Here is a 15,584-nt window from a genome sequence, read left to right as displayed (position 1 = left end):
ATGCATCTCAAATGTGTACACTAAGTGAAAGAAGTCGGACTCAAAAGATACGACTGTCTGAGTGCATTTCTGTGGCAGTCTGGGAAAGGCAGACCTGTAGATGTGGAAAACAGATCACCAATTGTTTGAGCTTAGGGGGGTGAGGAGGCTTGATTAAAAAGGAGCAGCACAGGGAATTGTGGGAGTGAGAACTATTCTGTGTCGTGATTTTGGTGGTGGTTGCTAGACTATGCGTTTGTCAAAACTCACAGAATTATGAGAAAATAAAAATAATTTTACTGCATACAAGGAAATAAATTTGAAAAAAACATGTACATACTATAGACCAATGTAGGTAAAAGCAAATTGGGCAGAATGTTACAAAGATTGGTGGTATGCACAGTGGAGTGTGAGAATGACCAAGCAGAACTGAAAAAAGAAGATTCTCAAAATTAGATGAAACAGTGATAAATTTTAAGTTTTACTGCTGATATACATGCAAATGATTGCCTTATCACACACTTTGGAAGAAAATCAAGACAATAATAGAGCATTTTGAAAAGAAATCTTTTGATGGCACAAGGGATGATCATTATATCATCAACAAATGAGTTGAAAATGATTCAGAAGAGGCAGATTTCAGATGTAAAAATAACTTATTTTACAAATATTTTCCTTTTTATGTGAGCACATATGTGATTAAATGATACTTGTATCTAAATCTAAAGATCATCCTTCAAGAAGAATAAACTATAATTCTATGTGATAAGAAAACATGGTCATAATTGGTGACACTCGTCCTTATTGGGCCATAAAATAATTGTGCATCTTAACAATGACTTTTTTTCTTCTTCTTTTTGTGAGGAAGATAGGCCCTGAACTAACATCTGTTGCCAGTCCCCCCCGACCCCCGTTTTTTTCCCCTCCCAGAGTCCCAGTAGATAGTTGTATATTGTAGTTGTAGGTCATTCTAGTTCCTCTATGTAGGATGCTCCCACAGCATGGCTTGATGGGAGGTTTATAGGTCTGCACCCAGGATCTGAACCGGCAAACCCTGGGCCGCTAAAGCGGAGTGTGCAAAGTTGACCATTACACCACTGGGCCATCCCGAATGACATTTTAGATTTGATCTAATACAATAGTAGCTTCTTGGATGTATTTTTGAAGGTGTTTTATACATATATACAAGCAAATGTATGTATCAGTTCTTTATACAAAAGTTATTATGCTTATATACTATTCTCTACTTACCTTTTTTTTAACTTTACATTATAACTTGGAATCTTTTCCATATCTGTGCATAAAGTACTTCTTCATTCTTATTAAGGAAAACAAAATAAAACTACTTAATATTCTAGTGTATGGATGTACCATAATTTATTTAATCAATTCTCAGTTAATTGACATTTATTCACTGTAAATACATTAATTTGTAGATTGGCAAGTATCTATAGGATAATTTCCTGGAGGTAGATTTGGTGTTTCAAATGGTTATGTGCATTTGTCCTGGATATAGAGAGATCCTATTGAGTTCCACTATTTATTGGTGTACAAACCTGTTTCCTCAGAGGGAGTAAACACATTTTTATCTGAAAGGTGATAATGGAATTTCATTTTAGGTTAATTTTTATTTCTGTTATTATGAGTGATATGGAACATCTTTTTATACATTTGAGTTATTTGAATTTCCTTTTCTCCAAACTGTCTATTCATATCCTTTGCCCATTTTTCTTTCAGGTTGTTGGCCTTTTTTCTTACAGGTTTTGACCTTTGTCATAGAAATTGTAAATATTTTATCTTACAGTTGTCTTTTAATATTGCTTATCATGGTTTTTACCATGCACTTTAAATAGGTGAATTTATCAGTCTTTTATGGCTTGTGGGTTTTGTGTCATAGAAAGGTTTTCCCTACTTTGAGGTATACATTTTCCCATGGTTTTTTGTGCAGTTTTTGTTGGTAAATTTTATTGAAGTATAACATAAATTCAGATAAGTGTGAAAATAAGTGTACAGCTTGTTGAATTTTCACCTACGCCTGTATGACCAGCACCCCGATGAGGAAATGGAATAGTACCCGAGCTGTAGGATCTCCCTGTGCCCTCACCAGGTCCAGTCCTCAAGGGCAACCACTCCCCTGACGTTACCACTGTTAATAAGATTAGACTTTGCTTGTATTTGGACTTTATGTAAGTGCAGCCTGACTGAATGTTCTCGTGGTGTCTGCGTCTTTCTTTCAGCGTGGTAGTTGTGAGCGGCAGCTGTTGCGGTGACTGGTTGTAGTGGGCTCGTCCTTGTTGATAGATAGTATTCCATTTTATGACTAGACCACGCTTACTTATCCATCCTGCTGACGGATATTTGAGTTATTTTTAGTTTTTGGCTATTAAGAAGAGTGCTGCTCTGAGCACTAGGAGACGCCTGTGTTTGACTTTTGTGAGGACCATCAGTTTTCCAAAGTGTCAGACAAGTTTACGTTCCCACCCGCAGTGTGTGAGAGTTCCGTTTGTTCTTTTCTTGGCTAATGTTGGTGTTCTCTTTTTCATTTTATCCATTGTGGTAGTAGAATCATTTTATGGTTTTAATTTGCATTCCACTGATGACTGTTTAGCACTTATTTGTATATTTGTTGACTATTAAGATACTCTCTTTTATGAAGTGCCTGTTCAAGTCTTTTGTTCACTTTTCTATTGGGTAATGAGCTTCTTTTCTCAGTGAAGAAGTTCTTTACATATTCTGGATATCAGTTCTTTGTCAGATATATGTGTTGCAAGTATCTTCTGATCCTTGGCTTGCCTTTTGACTCCCTTAGTAGTATCTTTTGTATAAGTAGAGGGTTTCAATTTTAATGTAATACACTTTATAAATTTTTTTCTTTGTCATCAATACTTTTTGTGTGTTGAAATTTAAGAATTTTTGCTTATATCAAGGTCATGGAGAAACTACATAGAGTTTATAAAACATTTTACATGACAGAGTAGTTTAAATGAGAAAATATTCAACATATACTGAAAAGTACAAAAAATTATAAAACTGGTATCCATTTTACTCATCTAGATTTAACATTTTTGGCATTGTTGCTTCAGAATTATCTTTTAGAAATAGATAAATTAATAAAAATAAATTTGATACAGCTAAGGTCTGATCTCCCAGCTCATACCTTTCTTCCCCATAACTGGCCATCATTCTTGGAGGATATCATTCTCACACTTTCCAACTTTTTCCAGATATAAACACATCATAACACATGGTAGAATTGTTTTAAAAATTTACATAGATCATATATATTTGGATTTTTTGCAGCCCTTGCTTATTTTACCCAAACGGATATAGCCATGTAGATCTAGTTCATTGATTTTTAACCTATATATAAAATTCTCTTTTTCTTTGGTGAAGAAGATTAACTCTGAGCTAGCATCTGTTGCTAGTCTTCCTCTTTTTTTTTTTTTTTTGTGCTTGAGGAAAATTAGCCCTGAGCTAACATCTGTGCCAATCTTCCTCTACTTTGCGTGTGGGTCGCTGCCACAGCATGGCTTGATGAGTGTGTAGGTCTGTGCCTGGGATCTGAACCTGCGTTGCCAAAGTGGAGTGCGTTGGGCTTAACTGCTATGCCACTGGGCTGGCCCCACTATAGTATTCTATAGTATGAAAAAACAATAGTGCATTCATCTTTTGTTCATTTATCTCTGTATAGTTTTTAAATATACTATTATTTACTTGATTATTTCTCTTGTTTTGGACTAAATGTTTTTTGCCAAGTTCTAATATTATAAATGAGAGTGTGAAGAAAGTCTCTGGGTGTAAATTTTGGTGTTTAGAAAATCTTTTTCCTTAGAGAGACAGTGTACCTTAGTTATTACAAACATAGGCTCTGGAGCCCAAATGACTAAGTTCAAATTCTGGTTTCCTCTCTTACTAGCTTTGTGACCTTGGGCTTATTTTCTTGAGCTTCAGTTTCCTTATCTGTGAAATGGGGCTAATGATAGTATCTACTCATTGAAGCAGCTCCTGTGAAATCTTTAGAAAAGTACCTGTGAATGTTAACTGGTAGATTCCTGTGGTTATGGTTGCTATGACAAAAATGTAGACATTTTTAAGTCTGTTGAACTATATTGCCAGATCTTATATGAACTTTTAAATTATAATTGTACATTTATCCCAAAGTATGGCAGATAAAGCCCATTTTATGTTTCTCTGAGCAACGAGATCACACATAGAGAGGACCCTCTTAGGAATATTTTTACATTGGCTAAGAAAATGGACAGCTTGACTTCAACTCTGCCTTTTTATGTAGGTAGCTATAAAGAGTGTCTGGGTTTCAGGGAGCAAGCCAGATGCTTTATTATTTGATTCTTGGTATTGCTGTGGTTTTATTTGTACCTGAGTAATGGGATGGGACTGTTTGATCTAATAATTACCTATTTTTACATCCTTTTTTCTTTTTCAGGGCAAAGAGCAGGAGCATACATTTGTCTTTAGACTGGATCATCCCAAAGCGTGCAAACATTTATGGAAGTGTGCTGTGGAGCACCATGCCTTCTTCCGCCTCCGAGGCCCCGTCCAGAAGGGTTCCCATCGATCGGGATTTATTCGACTAGGATCACGATTTAGATATAGGTTAATGTTAACAGCTGCTTGCTATAGCTTTAATTCATTTATAGAGGCCAAAAAATTTAGGCCAACCTCTCATTTTACAGGTGTGGAAACTAAGGCATGGAGAAATAAAGTGATTTGCCAGTGTTTTCCATTGGCCAGAATAAAAGGAAAAAGTGCTGTTGTTATTGGTTGTAATTTCCTGAATAGACAAGAAAATATTGTAATGGTGTAATTAATTTTATATCCCTCTTGACATTTACTTTATGTATTAATTAACCCCTGATTTAAATCCATGTAGCAAAAGTTGTATCTATATGTTTAGGGAGTCTCTAACCAATAACTGTCTACCACATAGTAGAAGGGTATCCTGCACTGAGTGGGAAATTAATCTGGATAACATTTCTGGTCCTTTATAAATGTGGTTTCATTATTCTCATAGATTTTGTTTGTTTGTTGGTGATAAATTACAAATATTTTGGTTTACCTGAGAGTAGATTGATTGTGAGTTTTCAGCATACGGTGAGAATCAGTCTGTATGATTTAAAGAAGGAATGGATAATATCAATAATGTGGCAAGTCGATTGTGTGGGATTCATGTAAGAGAGCTTCTTTCTACTTATATTAAAAGTGGAGAGGTATTTTCTTCATAGAATTTAAATGGAAATTAAGGAGAGTGAGGTAGTTTTAAATATTTCTGGAAAATGATTTTGAATGTATATTACAATTAGAAAAAGTAAATGAGAATCTTGAGTTAATTGCACACTTTGATTGAGAAGTGTGGATGGGGAGGGCAAGGAAGTTCCATAAAAGCACAGGTACTCCAAACTTATTTAAGTTATTTTTAGATGATGTGCATGCTTAAGAAAAAGCAATATAATTTGTGTGTTGCATATTTCACACAAGCCTAATGAGTGAAAGAATGATATGGTAAAGAGAGACATCAAGATTTCCATTAGTAGTTTCTTTAGGATGGCTCTTTTAAGGAGAACCTCAATGTAGACTTTCTCTCATTTATGTCTGATTACTGGAGGCCTCAAATTCTCTTATTCCTGTTAATATGCCTCATTTATTTTAGTGGGAAAACTGAGTATCAGACCACAAAAACCAATAAAGCAAGAAGATCAACATCCTTTGAAAGAAGACCCAGCAAACGATATTCTCGACGAACTCTACAAATGAAAGGTGAAATGCAACCCTTTCACAGGACTTTTCTTCCTTGACAGTTCCTCCTGTGTTGGTATTGTTTACTTGAGAGGAAGTTGGCTGAATCTTGAGTCTGTGCCAGTCAACTAAAGTATTATTGAATTTGGTTCTGGCATAATCAATTTAATAAAACACAAGGGAAAAAAATTGCCTTTATTATTGCTGAGGGTAAAACTTCATGTTAATCCCAATTCGGACACTATTCTGAGTTGTTCAGTTTTTGTTCACGTGAACTGTTTTAGTTCTGTAGAGTAGCATTTTCCCTTCACTTTTTGACTTCTAGATCTCATTCATAGTAATCTCTCAAATCCCCTTGGGACTTTTACCAACGTTGGTATATGCTGAATAAATTTTAAGTAAAAATTTATTTCATATTATAATATTATTAAGGATTCTGTTAAATACAGTTTTTAAATTTAATTTTCAGTGTACATCATTCATAGACATTTCCAAGTTCATAAATGTTACCTGCTAATTTGTTACTTTAATTATGTAATTAAAAGCATAGGGGCTGGCCCTGGGGCTGAGTGGTTAAGTTGGTGCACTCCGCTTCGGTGGCCCAGGGTTTCACCGGTTCAGATCCTGGGCACGGACATGACACCACTCATCACGCCATGCTGAGGTGGCGTCCTACATGCCACAACTAGAAGAACGTGCAACTAAAATATACAACTATGTACTGGGGGAATTTGGGGAGAAAAAGCAAAAAAAAAAAAAAAAAAAGCATAGTTTACTTTGACAAATAAACTAAAACTTATGTTTGGTTTAGAATCTGAGTTTGCATTAAAATACAGATTGAATTTTAAATTTGTGTAGTGTCAGGGTCATTACCAGTTGTCCAGAAATAACTGCCATGACCTGATGTTTGGCAGTATCAGTTTTTTAAAAAACTGATTTTTATTCATAATTTTTAGTATGGCTATGAATCAAATAATGAACCACTTCAATATGTGGTGGTTTAAAATCCTAACACTCCTTACTTCCCACGTTTCATTGTTGCTCAGGTCACACGAGGAAGCTGGCAGATATCTGTTGTAAAAGAAAAGATGCGTGCTTATTTTACTGATTATTTCAAAAATGGAAATAGTTGTCATTATTGACTTTAATGATGTGAACCCTAGAACACTATGAAAGGAAGGTTTTTAAATCTATAGTTGGGAAACAGGGCTTACAAAACAATTAGTCCAGATTTGCTTTTATGAATGGTGAAGCAGTTTGCCATGTAAGAGGAAACTAATGAGATGTTCTCTTTTTTCTTCTGTCAGCAAGTACAGCAAAACCTGAAGAACTCAGGTGAGTAATGTCCTGCAACTTAGGAATTGATATAGAATATTTTAGAATTTATGTACTTGGTGTCATTAATTAAACAGATATTTGTTGAAGACCTACCAAAATGTTAAGTTGTCCCTAAGCATTGGGGATATAGCAGAGAACAAATAAACATGTAATGCCAGATAAAATTGACACAAAGAAAAATGAAGCAATTTGGAGAAATAAAGAGTGGAGTGGGGGTGGATGTGCTATTTATAATGAGAATGACAAACATTTGTTATTGGCGTGTGACTCAGGATATAAAGATGAATCAATTATGGTCCTTGCGCACAATGAGCTCAAAGAACAAAGGTAGATTTACAGATAAGCAGTTAATTTTATATCTGGGATAAACCCCACTTGGTCATGGTGTATGTCCTTCTCTATATTATATGTTGCTGCATTTGGTTCACTGGTGTTTTGTTGTGGATTTGTGTGTCTATTCATCAAAAGTTTTGGTCTGTGGTTTTCTCGTACTGTCGTCTTCTGGTTTTGGTGTCTGGGTAATACTGGCTTGACAGAATGAGTTGGGAGATGTTTCCTTCTTTCCTCTTGTTCGGGAGGTGTCTGTAAACAATTTGTATTCTTTATATGTATGGTAGAATTCACCATTAAAGCCATCTTGCTCGGACTTCCTTTTTGTGTGAAGTTTTAAAATTCCTAATTCAATTTCTTGTTATAGGTCTATTCAGATTTCATTTTTCATCTTGAGTCAGTTTGGGAGTTTGTGTCTTTCTAGAATTTGTCCATTTTATCTAAGTTAGAACTGTTAGCAGTGTTCTGTATTTTTAAAATTATTTTATTTGGTTTTTTTGTTCATTTAATGGATCATGTCTTGCTTTCCTGAAAGGGGCTGGGACAATATTACAGCTGAAAGTCAAGAAGATAACCTGGTGCAGTTAGCAGAAATGTGGAAAAAGTATTCAAGTACTGACGGGTGGTTGAAAAATTAAGGCTTTGTTTGTAAGAGTCTGTCCTCCTTTAAAAATTTTTTGAAATATACATTTCTGACCAGAAAGTGAGTATGACTGTGTAGTCTTTATGTTTAGAATTAAGATTAATTTAACTTTAATAACTAAATTTTGTTGTCTTTTCTTGAGTAATGCTTTTGGCTCTTGAAAACACAGAAGAAATGGGATATTTAAGTCATGATACTTCATTATTTTTTTATTGGAATAAACTTTTAGGAATGAACTCCGAGAGGGAGTCCCAGCTCTGCTGAAGGTCATTCAGCACTGCTGCTGACAGTGCCTGAGGGAACCTGAGCTTGGACTGCGTGACTGCCCTTTCATTCTTGCCGTTGTAGTTTGTTTGCCTGAAGAGTTTTGCTCCAGTGAACCGTGGGAAACAGCACTGTTTGAAAAAGCACAACTATTTAACCTAAAAAGCCTCTTGACCTTATACTGTGCCTATTTGAATAACAGGTTTTTAAATTGGCTGATGTCGGGAATTTTCCTTGTACAATTTCTTCTCCTCTGACTACTCCCTTGTGAATGTTGACTAATATAAAGTATTTTAAGAAGAGGTGACATTTTAAAGGATAGTTCACATTTCAGTTATTCGTATTTTTTTGTGCAGGCTTAGTGGACAGAATCTTAGACACGAGAGGAAAAGAAGAAATGGTGGAGGACATGATGGATAGAGGGAGTTTAAAAGCAAAAGGGGTCAGTTGTTGCAGGGAGCCCTTTAAAAGGGGAAGCTTGGATTAGGTCAGTATTGAGACATGTTCGTTCCTGCTTTCATATTAGTGGAGGTGAAAGAATGTGTGTAGTTAGGAGAAAATCGTGCTTTCTGCATTTCAGATTATTTGTAAACAGAGAGCCATGATTCAATTAACATCACTTATTATAAGCACTTTTTTTCTTACATTGTTATTCATCTTTTATTCATCACCTGTTGAAGTTATTCCAGTCAAAGGAAAAAGCTTCAGAGAGTAACCCAGGCGATCGTATGGAGTAGTGAGTCTAATTTCTATACCAGGCAGGTTGGATAAAATTTCATTAATATTTGGGATTATGGATTACTTAAACGAGCATAATGTATTCTGGGAAGAGGAAAATGGTTAGTAGAAAGAAATCATGCCTCATAGATATATTCTTTACAATTACCTTGGCAGCAGATCTACACTAAGCAATATTTTTTGTAACTTTTTTTGTCAGTTAGTTTTATTTATCACTCTTCTTTGTGCTTTGCTAGTATTAATTCCTTTAATCTTCCTAACGTTATCGTGGAGAAGAGGAACCGGAGATTCAGAGAGCAGGGCTGGTGGTGCTGCACATTTGAACCCAGGTGACGGTAGCGCAGGTTCTGATGGCCCAGCTTGTGATAGCTATGTAGTTAATAAAAAATCAGATAGAATCACCCACCGTCTTTAGCAAGGCGTCTTCATTCGTGAGTTCTTTCTTAATTAGTTGTCTTTCATCATCACTGGGTTTTTGTTTTGCTTTAATTCTTCTAAGAAGGCTCATGGATGTTGTCTTCAGAGTGTGTGAGAAGCTTTGCCCGTTTCCTTTTACTGGGATGACATCTTGGCCGTGGCTGTGGAGAAGTCTGTGCCAACCTGATAGTGGCAGGGATTTGCTTTTAGATCTGCTTGGGGTTCCTGAAGTATTCTTTCTTTATCCTTGAAGATCAGTAATTTAACAATAAGAGATTGAATGTATTTAATTCTGTTTCTCATTTTCCTGGAACACAGTGCTCTTATTAAATCTGTAGATTATTTTCTCACTTTCAAGGAATTTTTTTTATAACTTTGAGCGTATTTTCAGTTACTTTCATTGAATTCTTTACCTCAGGGTACTAATTATGCTTATGTTAGAAGGTCTGAAGTTAGTAAACTTTTTTTCCTTTCGTTTATTTTTTTAATTTTTATTTTATTTATTTATTTATTTTGGTGAGGATGACTGGCCCTGAGCTAACATCTATACTAGTCTTCCTCTAGTTTGTATGTGCGATGCCACCATAGTGTGGCTTGATGAGCGGTGAGTAGGTCTGTGCCTGGGATCTGAACCATGAACCCCAGGCCCCTGAAGCGGAGGCTGCGAACTTAACCACTTCATTGCTCGCCTGACTCCCCTTTTCCCCCTCATTTTGTTGTAGTAATATCTCATCTTTGAGTTCTTATTTCATTGAATATTTGTTCTCTTTTTTTAGCTGTTCTGAGGTTTGTTTCTTTTTATTTTTTTTAATCTACAGAAAATGTATTTGGGTTGTTTTTCTTAATAATTGTTTTCTTTTTTTTTAATGTATGTTTTATTGCGGTAACATTGATTTATAACATTTTATAAATTTGAAGTGTATGTCAGTACATTTCGATTTCTGTGTGGATTACATCATGTTCACCACCCAAAGACTGATTACCATCTGTCACCACACACATGTGCCTAGTCACCCCCTTTGCCCTCCTCCCTCCCACCTTGAGGTTTGTTTCTATTTATTTTGTTGTATTAAAGGTTGAGTTTTTTAAGTGCTTTTTTGAGGGCATAAAGGGAGATGAGTGCAGCCTAAAATAAATTTTTAAAAACATATTTATAGGGAGCCGATCCGGTGGCATAGTGGTTGGGTTCATGCACTGTGCTTTGGTGGCCAGGGTTCACCAGTTCGGATCCCAGGCACAGACATACACACCACTTATCAAGCCATGCTGTGGCAGGTGTCCCACATATAAAGTAGAGGAAGATGGGCACAGATGTTAGCTGAGGGCCAATCTTCCTCAGCAAAAAGGAAGATTGGTGGCAGATGTTAGCTCAGGGCTAATCTTCCTCAAAAAAGAAAAATAGAGGAAGATTGGCACAGATGTTAGCTCAGCAACAATCTTCCTCAAGCAAAAAAAGAGGAAGATTGGCAACAGCTGTTAGCACAGGGCTAATCTTCCTCACCCAAAGAAAGAAAAATTTATAAATTCATTTGGAAGGAAAGGTATACAGAGAAGTTTCTAACTTTAAGTTTATACTAAGGTCTTTTGAGTTAAAAAACACTAAGCTGTTGCTTCCACTAGGAAATCTTGAGAGGGTAGGAGTGTACAAAAGAAGTGACAGGTAAGTTTATGTGGGTGTTTGTGCTGACTGCCTTGAATGTAAGGAATCATTTGTGCTGCTATCTTTGTTTTGCGATCTTTGACAGATACAGTCCTGTGAATAAACGAGATTAGTAGTGAAGTACATGTCTAAAGCATAATTAAAATATAGGTATATGGAAATATCAAATGAGCATACTGTAGAAAAGCAAGTGTTTGCCTATAAAAGCAGATGTTTTCTGGGTATCTTACGTTCTTAGTTTTAGGTACCAACAGTAATTTTTTCTTTATTTGAAACAAAACAAGTAATGTCTTCAAAAATAAACTACTTTCATTAGTGTATGTATAGTCTTATGATGTGAACCTGTAGAGCTTCATATATGACTTTTTAATAGATTTTTTTTCCCCCATTACAGTGTCCATAATAGTGTTTCAACTCAAAGTAATGGCTCCCAACAGGTAAGACAATATTAAGTTTTTAACCACTAGAACACTGTAGTTAATAATGACAAACAGTAGTATTGAATTTTTCATAGTGGTGTAACCTTGGGAAAGCTTTTTTGCATTTTCTTTTTCTTACCTGTAAAGTGGTCAATGACGTGAAACTCTCTGTTATTTTATTCTCTGAGATGTAAATAGAAGAAGTGCTCTATAAAACATTTTCTGTCCCTATAAATCCTGTAGAATGAATAAAATATTAATATTCAGTTAGATTATCTTTAGTATATAAGATCAAGCATTTGTTTATATTATATTTATTCACTATGTAAATAGTACTCCTTTTTAATTTTCTATTTATTGGTGAAGAGATCTATCATCTTAGCAAAATGCATGATTTTGTAATTTGTTTCCAAAGCCTTGGGGAGTGAGATCTGCTCTGCCTGTGAACCCTTCCATTCCCTCTGGTCCTGTGCTGGTGGAGGTAGAGAATCTTCCCAGGAGTCCTGGAACAGACCAGCGTGACAGGAAATGGTTTGTTAACTCCTTAAACTAAGATAAAATATTGCTTGCTTAATGGTATTCCAAATTCCCAGCCATAATCTTAGAGTACTTTAAATATGATTGAAAGCAAATTATTCATATTTGTTAGATGAAAAGAAGCATATTATTGAGCAGTCATATTGGGATGGGGAAAATAAGGAATATAGATGAAGAAGGGAGTGCATTTGTTTAAATGCAGAACATCAGACAGCTCTCCTTAGTTTGGTTAGCGTGATCTGGGAGTGGTAGGTGGTTCTCTGTTGAAAAAGACTTCAGTGCCAGTCAGTTGAACCTTTTCCCAGATCCCTAAGGAAGATATGTTGGTTACATGTTATTCCGCATAACATGATGCTACTGCTTTGGATGTATTTTCTTCATTAAAGACCGAAGACAAAGCCAAAAGGGAAACATGATTATAGTCCGATAAAACAAAGCATGAAATACTCCATTTTTGGGGATGGAGAGATAATGTGACGACAGGAAAGATTGTCATTTGTTTAGATTTCCAAGGTCTTTTTTTAGATTAATAATAAGTACACAAATATGAATACTTTGTGGCTTATTGGGGTTAATCAGTGGGGTTCCTCCTTTCCCAAATAAATGGTTGTGGCTTGGGGGGCTCCATGGGAATTAATTATTTGATTGAATGGTCATGTTGGTTGCATCATCTGTTCAAGTTTTGTGTTTATTTATGAAATGAACTTTGATAATTCATAGGATGTTTTCTCTTTTTCTCTTGCTCTTAGTTTGTTTAATACCTGAAATCTAATGAGTTTCTGTGGTGATCTCAAGGTTTTGGTCAGCTTTCTGTGCAACCGGTTCTTCCTTGATGGTGGTGGGTCAACAGTGGTTGGTGATTATTTTCAGTCTTTGCTATGTGATTGTTTTTCTCTGTCATTTTGGCTTAACTAACAGCAAGATGCTTTGCTCTTGATGGTTGGGAATATTTCTACTTCAGTTCCAAATATCTTGACTAGTTTCTAAGATGGAGGAGATTTTTTTTTCTTGTTTTTCCCTTTATCTTTTTTTTTCCCTTTCTACTTGAAAGTGTGATGGGAGTACTTTGTGTCTTTGTGCATGTGGCCACACACTTAAAGTGTAACAGTGAGACTTCTCAATGTCGAATTTCATTTCATGTTTTTAAGCCATTAAAAAGAGTTTCTTGGATTTCTTACTGAAAACACAGCTCCAGGAAGCAGCTATGTTTTATCTTCTTGATATTACCACCAACCAAGTCCTATTGGCAAGGAAACATAGTTCTGAGCCTTCAACTTGAAGAATCCCTTCATACATATTACCTTTTATAGTGATATGGAATGAGAGTCTGGTTTGTTTGCATCGTGTGTTATGATACTAAATCTTTATTGAGATTTCCAATTTTAATGGGTACATATTTAAATCTGCTTAATTTGATTCATTAGGCAATACTCAGTTCCTTTGCTGTAACTTTTAGAAAGAGAGAACATTGAACCTGAGAGTTCTGAATCTCAAGAAAAATGAAAAATTTGGAGCTGTGTCTCTTTCCTTTATATAGTTGTGCTGAGACCTCCTTTGCTGAAATGGAGTAAAGTGGTGATCCTTAAAACCTAGTGGCCTCAGTGTGTGTCAGCATGGCATGGAACTGAATTCAGGACTAATGTGTCTTGGAGCTAATGAATTCTCCAGCCTTGATTTAAAATGCGTTCTGCATTTCAGTCTTTGTTTTTGCATGCTTTGATTCTTGTTAATACTTTTAAATGAATATAAAACAGTCCTCCCTTAGACAGTAATAAAGTAACAAAATTTAGAAATGTTCCCTAGGTTTGAACAGTTGGGCAGAATAATGGAGTATTCTATTTCTGGCAGATAACTTTTAACCAGTTTACTCTAAACCTACCCTGTTCAATTCTTTAGCTTTTCCTTGCTGGAATCTTCTAAATGATGCCATTATTTCAGTGAATGATTTAGTATATTGGTAACTTAGAATTATCCAATGTTTAAATATCACCTTTTGAGGAACAATTTGTGTATTTTAAATCCATAAACTGTTTATAAACAACAACAAAAACAAAACTGAATAATATTTGGAAAATTTTGCCTATATAGGGGAGAACATAAACCAAATTTAATTTCCTAAATTTTCAGAGACCCTATGTTGATGGCCATGAATTTTATGGGTTAGATCTGATGAACAAATTATATTTTAGTTGAAGGAAAAAAGGTGATTTTATTGTAAAAAAAAAACGTCTTTCAGGTTTGTCCTGAAAAATCCTTCCAGCTAATTTCTTTTCAGTTTCCCTAAGGAAAAAAGGTGGAAGATTCATGTTTTGGTTGAGTTAGAAAAATACTATGTTTAAAAATCCATCCTTAGACCTCTTTTGTAATTGGGATGGTTTTTTTCTTTGTAGCTGTTCTAAATACGTGCTGCCCTTTTTGCCATGTCACAAAACCTTGGTGTGTGTGAACCTTGGCGAGTGTTTTCTTTCTACTGGAGGACTCTCATCTTTTCTAACCCTGCTGCTTGTATGCATGTTTCACACTCATAGTTCTCTAGGCCTATTCTATACCGCTGTGTGATAAAAGATATCTGATATGCTTATTAAACTGTTTCTTGGAGAGGGCTTACAATCTCAGTATCTGTACCTGTTGAATTTCATTCTGAGGTTCTGTGAACTTCAGTTATAGAAGGAACAATGATTCTCCATTGTTAATTTGTTAATCTCCATTGTAATTGTTAATGGAACATTGATGTGAAATTACATGGCCTCTGAAGGTAGTTTTCTTTTCCTTTTGGTGAGGAAGATTGGTCCTGAGCTAACATCTGTTGCCAGTCCTCCTCTTTTTGCTTGAGGAAGATTGTCACTGAGCTAACATCTGTGCCAGTCCTCCTTCATTTTGTATGTGGGATGCCACCACAGCATGGCTTGATGAGTGGTGTGCAGGTCCACACCCAGGATCCAAACTGGTGAACCCTGGGCTGAGAAAGTGGAGCATGCTAACTTAACCACTATGCCACTGGCCTGCCCTCCTGTAGATTTTTTTTATTGCTCTTTCTGGTTTGTTTTCTGGATTTCAGTTTTGTGTAATCACTTAATTCGGGGAATAATTTTCACAATTGCCCTTTTCTCTGTGTGCTTTTGTCCTTATGTAGAATTGTCCTTTCACATATTTAAATTAAATAGATTATAAATTTTTTTTCTTCTTATTAGAACCTCAAACGTTTCAGCCTTTGATTTTGATAGTAACATCAGGAACAGATACAGAGGGTCTTGTTCTCTGTGAAATTTGCACTTGATTTAATTTGCTTAACTGACTCTTTATTACTTACATGTATTTCCGTATTGTCGTTTTCCACTACATGTAGCTTTGTGGATTCCTCTCCTTTGTTATTCTTGAATGTTGTCATTGCATGGAGTAGATGCTGATAACTACTCATAGCAGTGGTGCATGCTGGTCTCATCGCCTTTTTCCTTTATTACCTCTGAAACACATATGTTTTCTCCTATTTCTATTGACTAACTGT

The 15,584-nt window shown here is 35.6% G+C and overlaps 1 protein-coding gene across 8 annotated transcripts in view; it reads left to right on the top strand.

Moving 5' to 3' along the window:
* EPB41L5 (erythrocyte membrane protein band 4.1 like 5) overlaps positions 1-15,584 on the top strand; it is a 117,824-nt gene that overhangs the window by 37,292 nt on the left and 64,948 nt on the right. For all 8 annotated transcript variants that reach the window (XM_023622747.2, XM_023622749.2, XM_023622750.2 and 5 more), the window contains exons 12-16: positions 4,424-4,593; positions 5,648-5,754; positions 7,041-7,068; positions 11,518-11,560; positions 11,958-12,073. In XM_023622747.2, the coding sequence (XP_023478515.2) occupies positions 4,424-4,593; positions 5,648-5,754; positions 7,041-7,068; positions 11,518-11,560; positions 11,958-12,073 (464 nt within the window). The remainder of the gene's footprint in view (positions 1-4,423; positions 4,594-5,647; positions 5,755-7,040; positions 7,069-11,517; positions 11,561-11,957; positions 12,074-15,584) is intronic.

Source organism: Equus caballus, chromosome 18, assembly GCF_041296265.1.
Source record: "Equus caballus isolate H_3958 breed thoroughbred chromosome 18, TB-T2T, whole genome shotgun sequence".
In the NCBI taxonomy this organism is placed as follows: Eukaryota; Metazoa; Chordata; class Mammalia; order Perissodactyla; family Equidae; genus Equus; species Equus caballus.
This window is presented reverse-complemented; position numbering and strand designations above follow the sequence as displayed.